At 41.7% G+C, this 20,964-nt stretch overlaps 1 protein-coding gene across 16 annotated transcripts in view; it reads left to right on the forward strand.

Moving 5' to 3' along the window:
* Positions 1-1,104: 1,104 nt before the first annotated feature.
* Positions 1,105-20,964, forward strand: part of SYNE1 (spectrin repeat containing nuclear envelope protein 1) — a 472,944-nt gene continuing 453,084 nt past the window's right edge. For 12 of the 16 annotated variants that reach the window (XM_082633720.1, XM_082633725.1, XM_082633723.1 and 9 more), the window contains exons 1-2: positions 1,105-1,226; positions 9,667-9,951. In XM_082633720.1, coding sequence (XP_082489846.1) covers positions 9,837-9,951 — 115 coding nt within the window. In that variant the 5' untranslated portion in view covers positions 1,105-1,226; positions 9,667-9,836. Of the gene's footprint in view, positions 1,227-1,328; positions 1,517-1,614; positions 1,710-1,971; positions 2,223-9,293; positions 9,355-9,666; positions 9,952-20,964 lie in introns of those variants that run through there. The other 4 variants (XM_082633733.1, XM_082633732.1, XM_082633731.1 and 1 more) reach the window with 4 other exon arrangements.

Raw genomic sequence — 20,964 nt, forward strand, 5'->3', positions numbered from 1 at the left:
CACACTTCCCTGGGGTTTATGGAGAAAGAAAAAGAAAAAAAAAGACAAGCCTGTTCCAAAAGTTGATGATGTGTTTAGTCCTTCTGTGGAGGATAAAACTGAGCTGAGAGTGGACATTCAGTTCATCAGGCAGCCAATGCCAGCCAGGCAGCCCTAGGCTTCTGCCTGTCTGTGCCTGGGAGAAGAGCAGCTAAGTCTAATGAGGGAGTTTCAGTTGGTGGGTTGAGTTGCTTAGATGAAAGCACAGACAGAGGGGAAGAACTCAGTCAGGTCCTCTCCTCCCGAGTGGCAGGCCTGCAGCTTGGATCTCAGTCTGGTCCCACACAGGCCGAGGGAGCTAACTGGCACCGCTAGGCTCTGGCCGGTTATCTCCACGAGGAGCTCTGTGCATCCACGGTGAGTGTCACCCTGAGGCAGAGGCAGGATAGGTTGAGAGTGACCCGAAACATCCCCTCTCCAGGCACGACTCCCTGGAACAACCAGTGCTGTACTTAGAGATTCATTCTTTGGGCTCCGAAATATGTAAACACGAGGAAAGATAACACATCAGGTGAGTTTACCAGATTCATGTCAGATATTATTTTTTTTTTGGGGGGGGGCGGTTCGCGGGCCTCTCACTGTTGTGGCCTCTCCCGTTGCGGAGCACAGGCTCCGGACGTGCAGGCTCAGCGGCCATGGCTCACGGGCCCAGCCGCTCCGCGGCATGTGGGATCTTCCCGGACCGGGGCATGAACCCGCGTCCTCTGCATCGGCAGGCGGACTCTCAACCACCGCGCCACCAGGGAAGCCCTCAGATATTATTTTGATGGAATCCAAAAGGAAGAGAACTGGAAGGAAATGCAAAATTAATCAGTGGAGTGTTGGCAGCAAGTGAGGAGGGAAAGGCAGGAGGCAAAGAAAAACTTCATCCGCTTTAAAGCCCCATCCTTCCATTCTGCAAATGGAGAGAATAGGAAAAACTATTTTCAGATAGAAGATTCGAGAAGGTAATTATTACTTTTAAGATTCTTGCCACATAGCTTCGACTATTTGAGTTGCCACAATCCTGTTGGACTTGGGCTTCGCTGTTGGTGAAGAGAGACTATGTTTGACTTTGCTTGGAAACCATAAAACCACAACAAGATACATTCTTCCGAAGGCTACTAGGCAACCCCAGACTCTCCTCTACACCATGAGAAGGACTTGTGATGAAAGCCTCAGGGAGAGCGTGAGGGAAGAACCTGAAGGTAATTCTCCAGCGTCATCTTAACGAATAAGCAAGAATAAATACGATTCAGATGTCGGGTGTCTTCTCAGGAAATCTAAGCCTTTTAAGCCACATGAACAAAAATCTATAGTCTGACCAGTCTCCCTAAAATTATATGCTACTGATTTGACAGCCAAAAGGTCAGCCGTTCGGATCTTTCTGAAAGTTGATTTAAAAGGAGCCAGAGGAATGTCATTGAACCGCACCACTTCCTTCCCGGGACCATCAGGGAACCTCCCCAGCCTTTCAGGATAGGCTCTGCTCAGAAAGGTCAGCCGGGCAGTGGGAACCCCAGGCAAAGTTAGCAAGCCGGGGCAGCGAATCCCCTTCCCAGCCCTCTCGGCCATTTCTCTCCTCCTCGACCCCCGGGAGGTGGACCCCGTGGAAAGGCTCCCGGAGAGGGAGGCTCACGGAAAGGCTTTGCCGCTGCGGGGAGACGCCGGAGGCCGTGCTTCTGCGGGAGGTAGGGAAGCGGGTTAGAGAGGCTCGGGCCCCCGCCCCTGGCTCTGCCGGGGACCAGCGCATCCTGGAGCCGGGCGCGGGGCGCGGGGAGGGGCGTGGCGGCGCACGGGTCTCGCCGGGAACCTGCCTGGGGGCTGAACCCGCCTAGCCAACCTTCCCGAAGGGAGCTTTTCGTGCGGGGGCGGGGGAGTGGGAGGAGGCCTGAACCCCCGGGGTGCACCCGGAAGGAGGACCGCTTGAAGAGGGAGGGCAGAGCCGCCGAGCAGCTGGGCGCAGGAGTGAGTGAGTGAGTGTGCGAGCGGGCCCGGGAGCGCGGCCGCGGATCCGCCGCCGGCAGGGAGCCGGCCCGGCGTGTGGTACTCGGTCACCAGGGCCGCCCGGCGCCCCGCAGCCCTGCAGCCGCGCCCCGGCTCCCGCCACCGCGGCCGGCCCGGAGCGCGCCCCGGCACCGCCGCTGCGCTCGCCGCGCTCGCTGCGCTACCTGGAACCAGAACGAGCCCGGGAGAGAGAGAAGGTAAAGGGAAGGAGAGAGGGAGAGAGGAAGGAGAGAGAGAATATGGGTGCAGGCAGCACAAATTGCAGACAAATTGTAAGCAAGTTTGTACGTGCGTGCTCGGGGTTGTGCGTGCTTAATGGGAGGGAGAGGATGGTGATGGTGGCGGTGGTGTGTGTTACGTGTGTGATACTCAAGGATGCGGAGAGACGGAGGTGGGGAGCGTCCTCCTTGCATCTCGTGCGTAGATACCCCTATTAATATCCCCCCTCTGAGTTGTCACTTCCGCTTGTGGCACTTCTTCTGGGGTCCAGTGATGCAGAAGAAAAAGGCAGCCACCCTCTTATTGCGATGGTCGAGACTGTTGCTACTATCAGATGGGCGATGTAGGGCGTTGAACAAATTCCAGGAGCCTCCCTTCCCCCACTGCCGACTATTTTAGGAAGGGCGGGGGGAGGGGAAATGGGTAGCACGGCCCGGGGCTTTCAGAACAGCGGAGGCCGGGGCTTCAGACTCGACTCCAGCTGTCGCCCTGCGATTGCTGGCAGGCGGACCCTACGCTAGAGGGCAAGATAACTTTCATCTCCTCTCCAGAAAGACACGTTTCAGACAGATTTTGCATCACTGCCGGAGGGAGTTCTGTGAAATGGTGGTTCACAGAGCGGCAGGTGTGTGGCAAAGGGCAGGAAAACATGCAAAATAAAGCAGCTATTAGCCATCAAGGAAAGAAAGCCGGCTGGGAAACGGGCTTCAGCGGGCTGCCTCGGGTAACAGAGCTTGGAGGCTGCAAGTTCAGGCCCTCTTCCACAAATAGAGTCAGGTTCAACCCTGGCGAGAAAAAGACACCAGCTGTGAAATCGGTCTTAGCATCCCAGAATGTCCATTTCTGAGCTTCTCAGTTTGGGGTAGAAAACCTGTATGCATCTGAAAATTTTCTGTAAATGTTAAGAGAGTTCAAAATGAATGTTTTTTTTTCTGTCTCTTCTTTAATGGGTATCTATTTTTGTCTTCATCTGAGAGCTACTTTTCCAAAAAGAAAGCGTTTGTATTCAGGAGCCAGACTTGTGCATGAGAAATATAATACTTTTCAATTAAGCAAAGATTATTAATATGACCCACATCTGTGTAAAATGCTGATTTAACCATGAGTCATGAGGATTGTTCTTTGAGAGGCTTGCTGTTCTCCATGATGAAAAAGATTAATAGGATGGATAAAAAGTTCCTGACATCACCAGAACAGTGTAATAAAAAACACATCTGTTTTTTTCTTGCATTTTTGAGTCTGTTTATTACTTCGTGGCAATTTTAGAACAAAATGTGCCAGATCAACACTAACTTAATAAATTTCAGGCTGAAGATAAAGGCACAGCTTCAGACTGACTCAGATAATATTGCTAGCCTTTGAAAATATTTGCTCAGTTATTACATTATAGCCTCCCTTTTATGTCTTAACTAATGATTTTTTCACAAACTGGTTTATTTCTGTCCTCGTCCCCCACATAAGAATTTTTTTCCACTTGATTCTTCTGTGCAAAGGAGTAAGGATTGAGAAAAGGTAGTTTATCGTTTAAAAATGTTCAAGAATTGCTTGTGCAAAGTGGGGAGGGTGCTACAGTAGGACCTTTTCTCTGATAATTATGCAGCCCACACAGCTACTTGGAGATGAAGAGAGGTGTCACTGAAACCGGATGTGAGAAACCCATGACTGGGCAAGGTTGGTAGCAATTTCTCCCCAGGGCAGACGGCACCAGCGCTAGATACAGCAGTCACACCCTGTGGTCTGAAGACAGGCGTGCAGGACCCAAGGCTCCCCTTTGAGGAAGTCTGCATATCTCCTTCTCTGAAATGTGTTAAATGTGTCCTTCCTTGTGGTCTAAACCAGTGAGAACTCATGTTTGGCGCGAAGTGCAATATAGACTCTAGTAAAGCACGGGAGGAAGGTAGCAGGTATCTTTGGGCAAGATTTATACTCCAGGCTTACAAAAAAATGTTCAGTCATGACATAGTATCTGTCATGCTGATCAGCTCTGTACTTCATCTTTTGAGTACTTCTACATATTTTTGTTCTTCCAGGGAAAGGACCCATTTTTATGTTACCTTGTAAAATTCATGAGTGAATAATTACCAGCACTATTCACTGATAGCCCGTACACAGGCATCAGTAACGTTTGTGTATTAACTGCAGGATGTCCCTCTTCTTCCCCACCATTTAGCCATCTTAGCATTCATTAATTAGTACCGTTACTAAAGGATGAATAGAGAAAAACAATAATTAAATGTAAAATTAGACACTTATGTGACTCGCTCCAGCAAAGGACTTAGATAGAAGGGGGGTTGAAATGTATTCATTAGCTTTTAAAATTTTTGTTTAGTAGTAGATTTTAATAGGAGTGCTATTGGACATATTTAGACATCTAATGAAGTAATACTTCATAGGGTTGTGAATCAGTTTACACTTTATGGTCTCAGTTCATCTTTTTCAGCTAGAAATGAGCCATATCATCTCTGGTTGTTGCAGGGGCTGGAACTTTCTGCTTCAGTTTCCTAATATTAAAAACCTCAGTTGCATTGCTTGAAGATGTAATCTTGTGGCTTAGCAGTGTTTCTTCTAGTGCTTTCCTACTGTATTCCTTTTTAATAGCACAAATAGGAACCTGCTTTAGCAGCCAGTTGTCCATTCTGCTTAGAGACTGGAAAAGTCAAGTTGTGATGATTCATTCCCGTGCTTTTCACAGGTGTTGGTGTTAAGAAGAGTACATTGTTCAGATAGGAGAATCCCAGATAGCAGATACTCTAAATTCCCTCTGCATCCCGCATGATAAATGCAGCAGATGGTAGTGGTTGGGTATTTTCTTTGCTCCCACAGTACCCTGGATTTCTCCATTACAATACGCAACCTACTTTGTTGTAATATTGTTTGTATCATCCCCCACTCTGGTACATAAACTCTAAGAGGGGCTTATCTGTCTTGTTCACTGCTATTTACTCAGTACCGGTGTCCTTTACATGTGGTTTCTCAATACATTTGCTGTATGACATAATAAATACAGGACTCTTACCTCTCTGCTAGGTGTGGTGGATATAATTAGCTGCTTTGTAATCTTAGTTCCTTCCCTGGAAATGATTAGAAGATGGTGCAAGGACTATTAATTGGCACACAACCCATCAGTGTCTCCCTAAGTCTCCCTTCCCATCCCTCACCCTCTCTTCCTCCCCCCCACCCCACCCAATATCCTGCACCTGATTAAAAACTCTTAATTAGCCTGGGACTAGTGAGATCATTGACGGTGCTGGACATTCCTCTCATGTCCTAGTTCTGTAGGTCATGCCCACATGGACAGGAAGAGGCAGAATTAAGACTCAGCTCCATGTCTCTTTTAGTCCAGAGTCTGTGCATTTCCCGTTACCAGGATCCCATGTCAGGTGGTTGTTGAGGACCTCCATCCACAGAACCAGCTCAAAATCATCCAGCTAGTCAGAGCAAAGCTAAGTCCTAACTCACATCTTCTAACATCCAGAACACATATCTTGTAAAAATCTCCTTTTATTATCTTTGTCTGATTAATTTGAAATTTTTATCCAATCACATGGCCCTTTACATTTAAGTATCAGTAAAAAGCAAGAATATCATCATTTCACAAAATAGGAAATATGTATGTACATGAATGGTAAAAGCAAAATATTTAATCTTATGTCTAAAAAGGGAAGGATGTTGCCTCAACATCTTTTGCAGTGGGGAGGAAGGAGTTTTCTGAGGGTGATCCTGTAGAAAACTACACGTTCATGCTTTAGTGATGAATAGAGGAAAACAATAATTAAATGTAAAATTAGACACTTATGTGACTCACTCCGGCAAAGGAGTGAGAGTGAAAGTGATTCCAGAAAACAAAAATATGTACTGGTGGCTGGGATGTGTTCGGGGTTCTAGTTAATATCAGTGGGTGGGGTGTCAAAACAGCAAGAATTATGATCTCTATGCCTGCAAAATGTTCACGGTCTGATTAGAGGGAGATAAGACTAACTGGTAAGGATTATAAGACAGGTCTTACTTCGCATAGTGTGGCTTGTTGGTGCTGGAGGAACGGAGGGAATTGCTGAAAGCATGCTGCTGTGTGAGCGGGGGCTTGGCGCAGAGTGTGGGTCCTGGGCTGGGTCCAGCGAGCCTTTGGATTTGCTCAGCTGAGCGTGTGGAGGGTTAATTGAGACGCTGTTCAGCAGGGATGTGAGGGTCTGAACTGCAGAGTTTGGGGAAATAGTGACCCGCACAGCGCCTCTACTGAGCTCAGCCTATGGCACCGTGGCCCACAGAACCTCAAGTCAGAGCCCTGGGTCATTCACGATCCCCTGCCTACCTCACCCCCCACTCCCTGTCTCCCCCCAGTCACCAAGTCCTGCACGTTTTGCCTCCTCAAGATTCGTTTGGACTGTACCCTCCGTTCACCATCCTGTTTCAGTCTCTCATCATCTTCCACCTGGGTGCCTGAGATACCTTCCTAACAGATATTCCTGGAACTTTGAGCTGTCAACCTCAAATACACCCTTAAAAAATGTACCTAGAATGGGCTTCCCTGGAGGTGCAGTGGTTAAGAATCTGCCTGTCAATGCAGAGGACACGGGTTCGAGCCCAGGTCTGGGAAGATCCCACATGCTGGGGAGAAACTAAGCCTGTGTGCCACAGCTACTGAACCTGCGCTCTAGAGCTCACGAGCCACAGCTACTGAGCCCGTGTGCCACAACTACTAAAGCCCGCACGCCTAGAGCCCGTGCTCCGCGACAGGAGAAGCCACCGCAATGAGAAGGCTGCTCACCGCAACGAAGAGTAGGCCCCGCTTGCCACAACTAGAGAAAGCCCGCGTGCAGCAATGAAGACCCAAAACAGCCAAAAATAAATAAATAAAATTAAAAGGAAAAAGAGCAATGTACTTAAAAAAAAATGTAGCTAGAATAACCTCAATCACACGTGGTCACATCCAGCTTCAAAATCCCTCAAGGCTTCCTGTTGCCTCCTGGAGACTGAGGACCAGCTTCTGGGCAGGGCACACAGGGCTCAGCCATCTGGCGGCTCCCTCCTTTGCCAGCCTCAGCCCCAGAATGTCACCTGGTAGAGTCCCTCACTGACTGTTGGCAGTTCTACATACAAATCATGCTGTTTCTTGTGTCCATGCCTTTGCTCAAGCTATCCATCCTGCCTGGCATGCATCTTGTAATTGTGGTTTTTTTTTTTTTTTTTTTTTTTTCTGTGGTACGCGGGCCTCTCACTGCTGTGGCCTCTCCCATTGTGGAGCACAGGCTCTGGACGCGCAGGCTCTGCGGCCATGGCTCATGGGCCCAGCCACTCCGCAGCATGCGGGATCCTCCCGGACCGGGGCTCGAACCCGCGTTCCCTACATCGGCAGGTGGACTCTCAACCACTGTGCCACCAGGGAAGCCCACAAATTGTATTTTTCACCTGACTACCTCTAACCCCTTTACCACGGCTCAGGTCAGGGGCTAGCTCCCTCCCAGGACAATCTCAGAACCTCCAAATTGGTTTAGTGCCCATCCTTTGTATCCTTCATTTCTGTATTTGCTTGTACCCATGGTTTTGTTATAATAGTTTTTCTATATTGTATCTTCCACTGTGTTCTAAGCTCCTCAAGCAGTAAGCTGTGTATCATATTCATCCTGTTCCCCCAAGCTTGAACTCTGACGCTCAGAATGTGTTAGTTATACTGTGGAAGTAAGACTGGGTACAGCTAAAGTTGGACACAGGCAGAGGAACTCTGAGTTTAATGCGGCATCAAAAGAAAGAGGGAGAGGGCTTCCCTGGTGGCACAGTGGTTGAGAGTCCACCTGCCGATGCAGGGGACACAGGTTCGTGCCCCGGTCCGGGAAGATCCCACATGCCGTGGAGCGGCTGGGCCCATGAGCCATGGCCGCTGAGCCTGCGCGTCCGGAGCCTGTGCTCCGCAACGGCAGAGGCCACAACAGTGAGAGGCCCGCGTACTGAAAAAATAAATAAATAAATAAATAAATAAATAAATAAATAAATAAATAAATCAGTTGTAATCTGTAATTATACTGTATTACTTAACCAATTCTTCACAAATAATACAAGTTTTATGACCACACATTCACATTATAATGTTTGATAGCACTCATAGACTCCTCTGATCTCCTTGCCGAAGTTGGACCATCCCATACATGAAGGTGGACCACACACATAGATGCGCTGTGTTTTCTTTACTGTCTTGCTTTTGCCATCCTCCCCTGCCCCCACCCTGTTTCTTTTTTCTTTTTCTTTTTTTTTTTTTTTTTTTTTGCGGTACGCGGGCCTCTCACTGTTGTGGCCTCTCCCGTTGCGGAGCACAGGCTCCAGACGTGCAGACTCAACGGCCATGGCTCACGGGCCCAGCCGCTCTGCAGCATGTGGGAACTTCCTGGACCGGGGCACGAACCCGTGTCCCCTGTATCGGCAGGCGGTCTCTCAACCACTGCGCCACCAGGGAAGCCCAAGCCCTGTTTCTTTTCTTCACCTTCATCATCATAGCCCAGAGATGAGTATGAATTGTAAAAGTATCATGCTCACATAAGCCCCCTTGGTTTGGTGTCTTCGTTAAATTTCTTTCTCTGGGTACATTTTTCACCCTCCTCTTCTTTCTGTCATCAATTGTCCTGTTCATGGCAAGACCTCCTCTTTGGCTAACCCTAGGATTAGGAAATTCATGTTCAAAGTACATGTCTCCATGTCAAGATTTCATCAACTACTCTCTTATCTCTTTTTTGCCTCCCCCGGTCCAGCATGATGAATTAAACTTGACCAAAGCAGAGAATACAGGAAGGAAAGGTGTTGGAAGGAAAATGTTCTCTCTGTTAGCCCCCCATCCCACCCCAGCCTTCCAACTTACTTTAGAATCTTTCTATGGGGAGGGAAAAGCTAGATCAAACCCATTTGTCTTCTAAAATGACAAGATTTGAAATTTGAATTTCTAGAATGAAATAGTTTTATATTTATCCTGTTTCAATTCATCAAATTTTAGGAGCTAAGATCTGATCTCATTCCTAAAAAGTGTACAAACACAATAGAGCAAAATAGGTGTGCAAAGTAGGCTAAAATAGCTCAGATAAGAGAACCTGTGAATATTAAGAAATAGAACCGGCGTTTTGAATACAGGTACTTTCACTTTCACAGATCAATGAAAAAGGTCTAGTTTAAAAAGAAAACATGGAAAAAAATGAACACTTCTCCTTTTAGTAACCAATTTTACTGTGTATGTTTTGATTATGTGTTTACCAAGTACCATGAGAATTCCTCATATTTGCCTACTACTTTGTAGTTTATAAGTATTTTTACATTAGTTATTTCACTTCAGAAATAAAAGATGAATCATCTCTTCAAGTTGAATAAGGATAGCTCTACTTTTTGCACTCGGGTGACCTATATAGGTGTTTAAAAAATATTGAACCTTTTCTGTTTGGTTTTCAGGTTCCTGAGTTCATTTAAGAGGACAGTCTTAAAGCAAAAGAAGAAAAAAGAAGTGGTTGGATTTCTGGGAGATCTCTTCGCTGACTGCTGTGAGTGCCTGGGATTCGTCCATGACTCGATAGAACTGGAGAAGTTCAAGTATGTTTTCTGGAGGGGCCTAGAGCTGTACTATGTCAGGCAAAGAGTCTCCATTCGTGGTTCCATGCCAAGGTGGGACCATGGCAGCCTCCAGGACAGCCTCGCGGGCTTCTCGGGACATCACCAATGTGATGCAAAGGCTGCAAGGTAAGGGGCAGAAACGTCAGGGGTTTTTTGTTTTGTTTTCTCATATGCTTTAAATTTTAAATGCCGACTTACCTCAGATTCTCTTCTGTTTGCTTGCATTTTTATTCAATTTTATGAAGCTGCAGCAAGGAATAGCACCATGATGGCTTTTATCCTAGTGTTTTCAAACTAGTCCATGCTATTTTAAGATGCTGTCTTCTTTAAGTAGAAAAAAGACAAAGCTCCTTTTTTGGTTTTGTGTCTGCATTAGTGTGACCTTAACAGCTATTCAGTTCAGTGTCTGGCTGAGAACTGAGTCATCGGCAAACTGTCTTTCAATAAAAAATGACGATACAGCACCATGACAAGGCCCTGATAAGGATATCACGACAATGGTGGACAAATAACTATATGCTACAGTCAAATAAGTAAACCAGTGGTTTAGTTATTCCAGTGAGAAAGCTCCTGGACATCTAGAAAGTCTTTAAGCAAAAAGAGGCCAAAAGGCCCAGAGGCATGTCATGACCTGACGAGATTAATGGCTAGTGGCCCTGTGTGGACTGGAACCCCATCCTTCACCTGTGTTCTTTCTCCAGCACCAAATGGTTTTACACAAGAGAGTTAACAGTGAAATGTTATGGCAGCTCATAGATGAATTCTTAAGTGTGAATTTTTAAATTCTTTAATATGTGTATTCCTTGAACCAGAAAAAAAATCATCATCTACACCTATATGAAAATATTGCTTCTTTTGTCACAGTCCTCATGTTACTTCTCCCAGGCTTCAACTGGCTATTATCAGGATATAAAACTGGCCATACTTAGCAGTGTTTTGCTCTAGGCTTTGTCAAGAGAGCTTGAGCATAATACTGTAGCTTGGCTTTTGAGCAGGTGGCTTTGCACCGCAGCCATCACATTTATCTGTCACAGCCCCACTTTCCTGGCTTATAATGCATTTAATATGCACACGAGCAGTCATTTCCAGTTAGGCACTTTTCACTTTCAAATACAGACCAAACTCTTACTTCTGGCTGTTCATGACCCAGAATATGCTCCGATTTATAGAAAATTAGGCTATCAGTGAGAATGGGTGTTTTTCTTTGTCTGACCGGAGACCACCAATTTGACTGAAGCTCCTGCAGTCACGTGACCCCCACCCATGTTCAACCGCCTGGGCTGATTTGTGATGCTTCAGTGCAAGCGGCGTTTGTTTCCCACTGATTGTTGAAAAATCCCACTCATCATGCTGGAAAGAACCTGGTTAGATAAAAGACCAGATCCTTGCTGAATATGCGGGCATAAACCTCCTCCATAGGCTGAAAAACCTTTGACTGGGTCTCCCCATTGTCAAGGATCTCCAATTTAAGTTGTACATCTTTACTTGGGTGGATGGAACACTGAACTCGGAGTTCTTTACTCCGTCTTGTTCGTCTTTGCCGTTTGCCTGGGTACAAATGACTGAACCATTTTGTGCCCCAGTAACCTCAGCTTCAAAATGATGGAATGGAAACTTAGGGTTCTTTGCAAAAGTGTGGGAAGATACTTAGGTAATGAAGCAGATTTTCCTTTGAATGATTAAATGTGAAAATTCTGTGGATAAGATACATATTGACAACAAAGGAAAGGTGTAGAAAGTAAGTTTGAAACACTTAACTCAGAATCAGATTATGGTTCTACCAGCACTCTACTCTTTATACTTATTTTGGTTTGAATGAAAATTCTTTTATTAAAGTAGTGGTTAGAGGTGAGAGGAGAGGGAAGGGTACTGATGCCTCAGTGTTTTATTTTATTTTATTTTTTTTGTAGTGTAGCAGCATGGATGGACTTGGAGGACATTATGCTAAGTGAAATAAGTCAGAGAGAGAAAGACAAATACTGTAGGATATTGCTTATATGTGGAATCTAAAAAATACAACAAACTAGTGAATATAACAAAAAAGAAGCAGACTCACAGATATCGAGAACAAATTAGGGGTTACCAGTGGGGAGAGGGAAATGGGGAGGGGAATATAGGGGTAGGGGAGTAAGTGGTACAAACTACTATGTATAAAGTAAATAAGCTACAAGGATATATTGTACAACACAGGGAACATAGCCAATATTTTATGATAACTATAGATGGAGTATAACCTTTAAAAACTGTGAATCACTGTATTATATACCTGTAATAACTTATATAATATTGCATAGCAACTATACATCAATAAAATTTTTTTTATTAAGGTGATGGTTAGGGGTGAGAGGAGAGAGCAGGGTACTGATGGCTCAGTGCTTTGTTCATTTGTTTGTTTTTGTGGATGTACAGATGGTTTTGCTTGAGAGGTGGGTGGAGTGGGGGAAAGCCCTGGAGTCCCACCCTCCCCGCACCCTAGGCCTGGGACGGTAAATGTCCTAATTAGCGTCTATGTGTTTAGGGACCCCACTTGCAAAACATGGACTGTTTTCACCCTGCTCAGCCCTCTCAAGATTGTTGTCAAGCTCGGTGACGTAATAGACAAAAGGTGCTTTAATAACTATAAATACTGTCATATGGTCAGCTGTTCCGATTGTCATGGAAGAAAATTGGATGAGAAGGCACAGACCTGACAGTTTGTTGCAAACTGGGCTAGTCATGCGGATTTGGGGAGGAATGTTAACCGTTTTTATATATTCTGTATTGTATAAAGCAAGTAACTTTATTACACAATGAAGGGACTATACTTACTGTATAATTTTTTTTTCTTTCTAGTATAAGAAAGAGTTATAACATGTCCTAAGGGTACTTGACAAATTTAGAACAATAAACCTTACAATTCAGAAGGAGAGAAAATTCCTGAGCCCTAGATACTTATCATTAACTTTTAGCATCAATTATGTCATAAAATAGGTAATTGGTGACAACAAAATGTAAGGTCTGTACAAGATGCAACACATCTAGCCTGCAACAGTGAAAGCCAAATGACAGGGCTGGAAGGAAAGGTGATCTGCGGATTTGTCTGTTAACATATTGCTCTGCTGGGTTAATTTTGCCGATTCAGCTGGCAAGGCCTCCTCTTCGTCTCAGCTCTCACTGTGCATCCTACTGATGCTTTGAACCCAAACAAGAGTCAGCCGGCCAGAGGAGACCTGTCTTCTGCCAAGGGTATTGAGTAACTTTTCTTGCCTGCTAGAACCTCCAAACCAGGGGCCAAGATCCTAGTAAACGGAGGGCTGGCATTATTACCCAGATAATTAAGACAAGTGAGGGAATTTATTTGAGGAACAGGAAATTTTTATTAACTGAAATAGAACCAGAGTTGCTATTTTCAAAGTTCAAATATATAAGAACATTCTTCTAGAATCCTCTTCCCTTTGCCTGGATAGATAATCCACGTAACTAATGTTTTTCTCCCCCCTTGGGTTTTATTGTCATATCAGCTCCATGTATAACTAATAAAAAGCATGTAACATTGAATAATGGTAACTTGGCTTTCTTCTCTTGCTTATTTAGTTTACAACCATAATTGTTGACTGTTTTTCTGCTTTTAGTTTTTACTTCCAGTGCTACTAAATTAAGGCATACACGTAGATTGCTACATAATTTAGCTGCTACTGTAGCAGTTCAATATTTCACCTTTGCCAATATTTGTACTTGTTTGGGCATAATGTTTTAGGCTGGGATCCTGAATTATGGATGAGCAGACAGACTGCAATGCAGAGTTTTGTTTGCTCTTAAGAACTATGAATGTTTCTGTAACTTTCATCCATTTAAATCTTAGCAATTTAATATTTAAATATTTAAATAAAAGCAAATATTAGACACTGGCATAATACAGGGCATTTTTAAATCTTAAATTAACATAATTAGTATATACATTTTCTGCTTTTAAAGGCTTACTAAAGGAATCTAGTTAACAGGTGGCTTGTGGAGTCACTTTAGTTTAAAATCACATCTAAAAAAATAAATGTTGAACTGTTCAGATTTAAGATAGTGACAAGAGGTTAAGGATTTTGTCATTTTTCATAGTGCTTCTACATAACGTTTGCTTAAAAAGGATTTGTTAACTCACTTTTATCAATTACATTTTTTTCATTTGAAGATCGTCTACTAGAATTTTTAAATTAAAGTATCAGTGTTGATTATTTCAAGGAAGGGTGGCATCCATGCAACCTTACAGAGCAAGTGGTAAATGCCAGAGAAGACTCAAATGGGCAGGGTAGTGTGTCACATAGAGATCAATTTAATAAAAAAAAAAAGGATTGTTGACTGCAAGGTTAAACTTTAATTTTTAAACCTTGTGAATGAAATCAAAGAGAAACAAATGAGGAAAGGAGTAAACATTTACTCTTGGAGATATATCTATGAAATTTGCTAACTGTACAAAAAAAATAATCATGGCCTTCCCCTAAAATTGTTTTTATGATCAACATTGAACTTTTTTGGTTAAATATAGTATTTCCTATAAATCCATTTTACTGTAAAAAAAAAATCCTCAGACTAACAAAAAAGCTTACTGAAAAGTAGAATAAACAACTATAACTAATGAAGACTTAATTTTCTTTTAGCTTAACATCAAATAAGCATTGGTAGGAAAAATTTGCCATCTTGTGAAGATTCTGATTTTTTATAGTGCTTTAAAGATTAAGTTTTGTTGCTTTGACTTAATGAATCTTCTTATTAAACTACAAAGTAGTGTCAAAGATCCATTTATCATATTTAGGCTGAAATTCTCCTTTTGGTTTAATCTCTTTCTTCCTATAAGAAAGGACATTATATGACAGCATCTCAAATTTAAATATAACACAAAACTCAACACAAAACAATGATATTTTGGAACATCATAGTTCAATAAATATTTGATGAACAAGTAGATAAATCATGATCCCTAAATTAAGGAATCAAAGATGAGATTAGTCAAAACATACGTTAAAACAAAGGAAGAAACCAGTTAAATTGGCTCCTACTTTATTTGCTTTCTTTAAAAAAAATCTTGAACTGAATTTTAATCAAAATTGGATTTTGACCATAAAATCATTTTAAGGACACCTGTCCAGTCTGAATGGGTGACTGTATTGACCCCTCAGATGTGTGTGTTGTTTTTGTAACTGTCGTGCCTTAAACACATTTTTCCTTCCTAAAGATATATTACACGTTCATATTACTATTAAATGTATTAAAGCATTTACATTTGTATAATGCCCTATGCTCCAAGCCTTTCCTTCTGCAGAGCCTTTTATGCATTATGGAGAAAGTGCCTGAAGCCTTCAGGATTTTTAAAGGCCTGTAAAAATATTGGCTCTCAAATAGAAAAAGAAAACTGCTAAATCAAAATTCACAAAAGTTTACAAGTGCTAAAATTATGTCAACTACTTTGAAGGTAGAAATTGGGTCAGATGCATGTCAGTGCCCTATACATTGACTAGCACAGTGCATTTCCTAATATGGACAATTCATAAGTATTGTTGAGTGAATATAATATAAATACTGAATATCAGACTGATTTTCAGCGGTGGAAGCAGGGAGACTAGGAGGGTCAACTTTGATAACTCAGAAGAGAGATAAGAGTGGCTTTGACTAGATATTAAACAGTGGATAGAGACAGAAGTGGTAAAAATCTAGATATATTTCGAAAGTAAAGCCAAAAGATTTTGCTGATGGATTGGCTGTGGTGTGTGAGAGAGAGGAGTGAAAGTTGGCCCCTTCATTTTTCATTTGGAAATGAGGAAATATATAAGACTGTTGGGAATAAGGTTGAGAAGGGAAATCAAGAGCTCTGGGGGAACATGTTACATTTTAGATGCCTGGTGGACATCCAAGATAGTCATTGAGTGTCTGGGACTGTAGAGATCAAGGGAGAAGACACAGCTGGAAAAAACATTTGGAAATCATAAGCACACAGAGAGTATTTAAAGCTGTGGGATGGGCTGACACCACCCAGGGAATAAGAATAGATAGAAAAGAGGTTTGAGAACTAGAACATCCAACATCAGGGGCGGGAGGATGAGGAGAGCCCCACATATGAGACAGAGCTGCAGCCTCTGTGGTCAGAAGAAAGAAGACAGAAGGCTTCCCTGGCAGCCAAAGGAGAAAGTTCAAGGACGGAGTGAGTGATCAATTGTGTTGATGCCGTTAATGTTCTTTACATGTGCAGGTTTCAATGTTTATAGCACATAAAAAAATTATGTGGTTTTTATATATAAATATCAGGCCTGAGTTGATGCATATAGTTTCAAAATCATTTCTGGAAGAATAAAAGAATGGTCCTGTGCGTTGCCCGTAAAGAGTTGCAAGGTTCTTGGAAGTTAATTGGATAAGAGCAATTCCTTAAGAATTAGTTATATAAATAAAATTCTGTATTGATGTTGAGCCCAATCAATAATGCCTCCTAAGAATAAAATAGCTCTCACTCAGGCCCTAATCAGTTCTCCATCCTTGTGGAGTTGGGGGCCCTGCTGTGAACTGAAGGATTGTCCTCGTGAGAATGGTGCGTCCACTGATGCCATTTTGGACACCTGTGTGTGACTCTTGCATCTTAGTGCACCTCCTTTCTTCATAAATCTCCATTTGCACCCCTTGACTTTATCTTTCTAGACTCGTTCCACATAACAAAACTAAGAGCATTCTTCTCCTGTTTTGGAGAAAGTCTTTATGGAGTCGGCGACATCTCTTTTCACTGCTTTGGTCATTGTTGAGTTAGCTGCTCTAGGACATAATGAAAGTATGACATTCAAGGTGTTTGGATTATCTGAATCATTGTAATGACTTTGGGATTGCCCCTCCATCGAGACTGGGGTGGTAGGTACCATTCCCCAAAATGCTGTAACTGAATTTGGGAAAACGACGTTTGCATTTGGGAGAACTCTTTCAGTCATTGTGCTGGTAGCTATTTAACTCCGTCTGTGTTGAGTCAAACCTGGGGCCGTGGACTGGCCTCTGTAAGAAAATGAAGGCCACACAGGTGCCTGTGAACTTTAGGGTTTCATGAATGTATAAGTTAGGTAATAGATACCGATAAAGGGAAAAAGTGCTAGACTTTAAATATCATGTGATATATTCCTGATATATCTTAAAAGCCTTATAGAAACAATTCACACCCCAGGTTATTATTTTTCTCTTATATTTTCCTTCTAATTGGAGCTAATGAGAATATTGACACATTTTTAATGTGGTATTCACACCTAAATACATAGTTCCTGATCTTTGCATGACATTTTGTAATTAAGCAATTATCAGTCATAGGATTCAGTTAATCATGTACTCATTTAGCTAGAAGTTATCGTGTAAGAATATGTGCCACTTTGCCATAATTCTGAGGACAGGCAAATGATAATTTTCTGTTTGTTTTACTCAAATAAATGAATGAAAATGGGAGAAGGAGGAATTGACAACTGCCTCAAACAGAGTCAAGGTGAAATGGTTTATGTAAGATTTTAAATTCCTTGGCAGTAGTCAAGTTTGCTTTAGTATTTTTAAATGGTTTCTATGGTAACCTATGTTCTTTTTGTTTCCTCATTGTTCACAATGACCTCTTGGATTAAAAACAAACAATTCCTTCCTCTGCTGATATTAATCTTTCATGTTTAGTAAACACTGGTCCCCACCCATGTTTTAAAAAGATTATTTACCTTGAATTATGAGAACAGCTGTTCTCCATTCTTTTGCCTCCTTTCTCCTCACGTGTCACCAACATTGTTCACGTGGCATTTTGAATCCCTTTTATCTATTTATTCTTTATTATACTGATGACTTGTTTACTGATTTGGGAAGAATTTTGAAATTTCCAGGACTTATCTTGTGGGTTTTTTTGTTATTGTTGCTGATGTTCTTATTATTTTATGGGCCATAGTGTTCATGTTGCCAAGAATTATACTAATTAATACTCACGGTCACATTTTTCAGCTCCTTTACTTTTCTGAGAGTTCTCACAGATTTTTATCCACTTGTGGTTGAAATGAGCATTCATTGCTCTAATATTGAAGAGAAAAATGTAGAATTCTTACCCAGAAACCTGGGAGCTAAACTAAACAGTACCCTTGATATTATAGTGAAAGAGATTGTTCAAAATACAACTCCAGTTGGGTCTTTCCCCCTGTTTCAAAGCCTACAATGACTCATCATAACCTTTTAAGATAAATTCGTTATTCGAAATGGATCTTCCTATGTGGCTCCTTTTAACTTCCTATCTTTGTTTCTGATCACCCTCCATAAATGTTGTTTCCACCACCCTGAACCACTTCTGGTTTTCCTCAAGCTAATTTCCATCTCACGTCCATGTGTTTGCATGTTCTCTCTCTCTCTGTCTCTCTTTCCCCTTTTTCTTTTTCTTTACCCAGACTTGACTGAGGCTTTAAGACTCAGATAACACATTGTCTCCACTCTCCCAATGCCACCAGCCAAAGTGAAATGACTCCTCCTTTGTCCTCTACTTTCAGTATGCTTCTGTTAAAGTATTGATTATATCAGTCTGTCATGGTTTGTTTCTTTCTCTCTGTGTCCCATTAGAATATTCGAACCTTGAGGGTAGAAGTCTTGTCTTAGTCAGCTTTGGATATCCAGTACTGAGCACAAAACTTGACATGTAGTAGGTACTCAGTTCATCCAATTGTGCATGCCTGCATTTAACAAATATTTTTTGAGCATCTGCTGTGTCCAAGTCCTCTGACTACAGATGTGAATATGATATATGGGGTTTCTCTCCTTGTGGGGCTGAAGTCTACTGGATTGACATGATAATTAACAAGGAATTTATAAACTGGGTGATAGATATGATGTGTAAGTATATGTTTGATGAATAAATGAATGAATAAATGAAATTTCCACAAAACACGCAGATGTAATTAAGTAAATTGACCAGACTAGCAGACCATTTAATGGTCTAAATTATTTTCATGTAATCTTTTACTTTGCCTGAGTTGAAAACACCTTATTCTTAAAAGCCCAGGTCCCAGTTTTATAGAACTGGTGTGGTTGTTTAGATTGGAAGTGACTTATCTTTTATAATTTGAAGTTCTTATTTTGAAGATGAAGTGACAGAGTTCTTGAGCAGTGAAATGATAAGCCAAGGTCATAAGTAGATATATGAGGAACTCCAACCTCAGAGAAAATTGAGGAGTAACTTGCTTTTCATACATTAGTGCATATTCCTTCAAGATTATTCTTTTGCATAGTTGCTAATGATCAACTGGATCATTATGGATAGGAGACAAGACTAGCTATGTAATTTTTTATTTTGGCTTAGTACAAATAAAAGTGTGGGCCCTTGTTCAACAGTTATTAAGAACAGTTAATATGCAGCAGAACACTGAGCCATATGTAGGGCCAATCTGGGTATAGGACCCACCTGGGTGCAGGGTCCCATACAGTACCCAAGTCACACACCCATTTCATCAAAAGGAAAGATCATTTTGATTATTAATTATTTTAATATCCAGTTTTCTATCAAAAACATTTAGGTTGTACTGAATAATCATGATGAGAAACTAGGAATTATTTTCTTATTTCTAGATGTATTCACGTTAATTATATCCCTTTAATATCTCTGTTCTACGATTAGTAGCACTACAGTCAAATTTGTAAGAAACGTGATACAGGCCATATAAAAAGATTTGGTGGAAATTTCTTGTGTCTTGACTTCATCTTATTCAGTAAAGTTGTGAAAAATCCCTAAAGAGTGCATGGCTTTTGTGTTTATAAGTCAAAATCATGAAAACATTTAGTTGTGAAAGCATTGCCAAGTTCATGGGTCTCATACAGTGAGTGTCAAATATTCTGAGATCATTTCATGTTCTAATGTTATGATAATTTTCTATTTTCATAATTATGCTAGGTAGACACCTATGCATAATTAATGAATTTAATGAACTAATATAAAGCATAGTTAAATCAGACTGGAAACATGTGTATATAAATAGCACTCTTTTTTAATTCTTTTTCATATTATTTTCCATTATGGTTAATTATAGGATATCTAATTTAGTTCCCTGTGCTATATAGTAGGACCTTGTTGTTTATCCATTCTGTATATAATAGTGTGCATCTGGTAATCCCAGACTCCCAATCCATCCCTCCCCACCACGCCTTGGCAACCACAAGTCTCTTCTCTATATCTGTAAGTCAGTTTCGCTTTCGTAGATAAGTTCATTTGTGTCAGAGTTTAGATTCCACATATAAGTGATATCGTATGGTATTTGTCTTTCTCTGACTTACTTCACTTAGTATGATAATCTCTCGGTGCATCCATGTTGCTGCAAATGGCATTATTTCATTCTTTTTTATGGCTAGGTTGTATTCCATTATATATATATATACACACACACACACACACACACACACACACTCACCCCCCACATGTTCTTTATCCATTCATCTGTTGATGGACATTTAGGTTGTTTCCATGTCTTGGCTATTGTAAATAGTGCTGCTATGAATATAGGGATGCATGTATCTTTTCATATTATAGCTTTGTCCAGATATATGCCCAAGAGTGGGATTGCTGGATCATATGGTAGCTCTAGTTTTAGTTTTTTGAGGAGCCTCCATCCTGTTTTCCATAGTGGCTGTACCAATTCATTCCCACCAACAGTGTAGGAGGGTTCCTTTTTCTCCACACTTCTCCAGCATTTATTTATTTGTAGACTTTCTGATGATGGCCATTCTGACTGGTGTGAGGTGGTACCTCATTTTAGTTTTGATTTGCATTTCTCTAATAATAGTGATGATGAGCATCTTTTCATTTGCCAACTGGCCATCTGTATGTCTCCTTTGGAGAAGTGTCTATTTAGGTCTTCTGCCCATTTACAAATAGAACTCTTTAACATTTTCTGTTTGGTTTTATAATGTCTGTTTTCTATGAAATACATGTCTCACCTTTGTGATAAAATGGCACCTTTTCAAAATAATAGCTCACCACCACAATAATCAGACAAAGAAGGAGTGGTAGTTCTGATATATTTTAAAGCCTTGTATATTTTTTTCTTTTGATACTTTGTACTTTTAAAAAGAACAGTTTCATGACACCATCGAGTCTTGGACATACTTTTTGAGTTTAATATGATGATAGCAGTGGTCACATAAAAC

The sequence above is a fragment of the Mesoplodon mirus genome (genome assembly GCF_964341445.2).
Source record: "Mesoplodon mirus genome assembly, chromosome: 10".
In the NCBI taxonomy this organism is placed as follows: Eukaryota; Metazoa; Chordata; class Mammalia; order Artiodactyla; family Ziphiidae; genus Mesoplodon; species Mesoplodon mirus.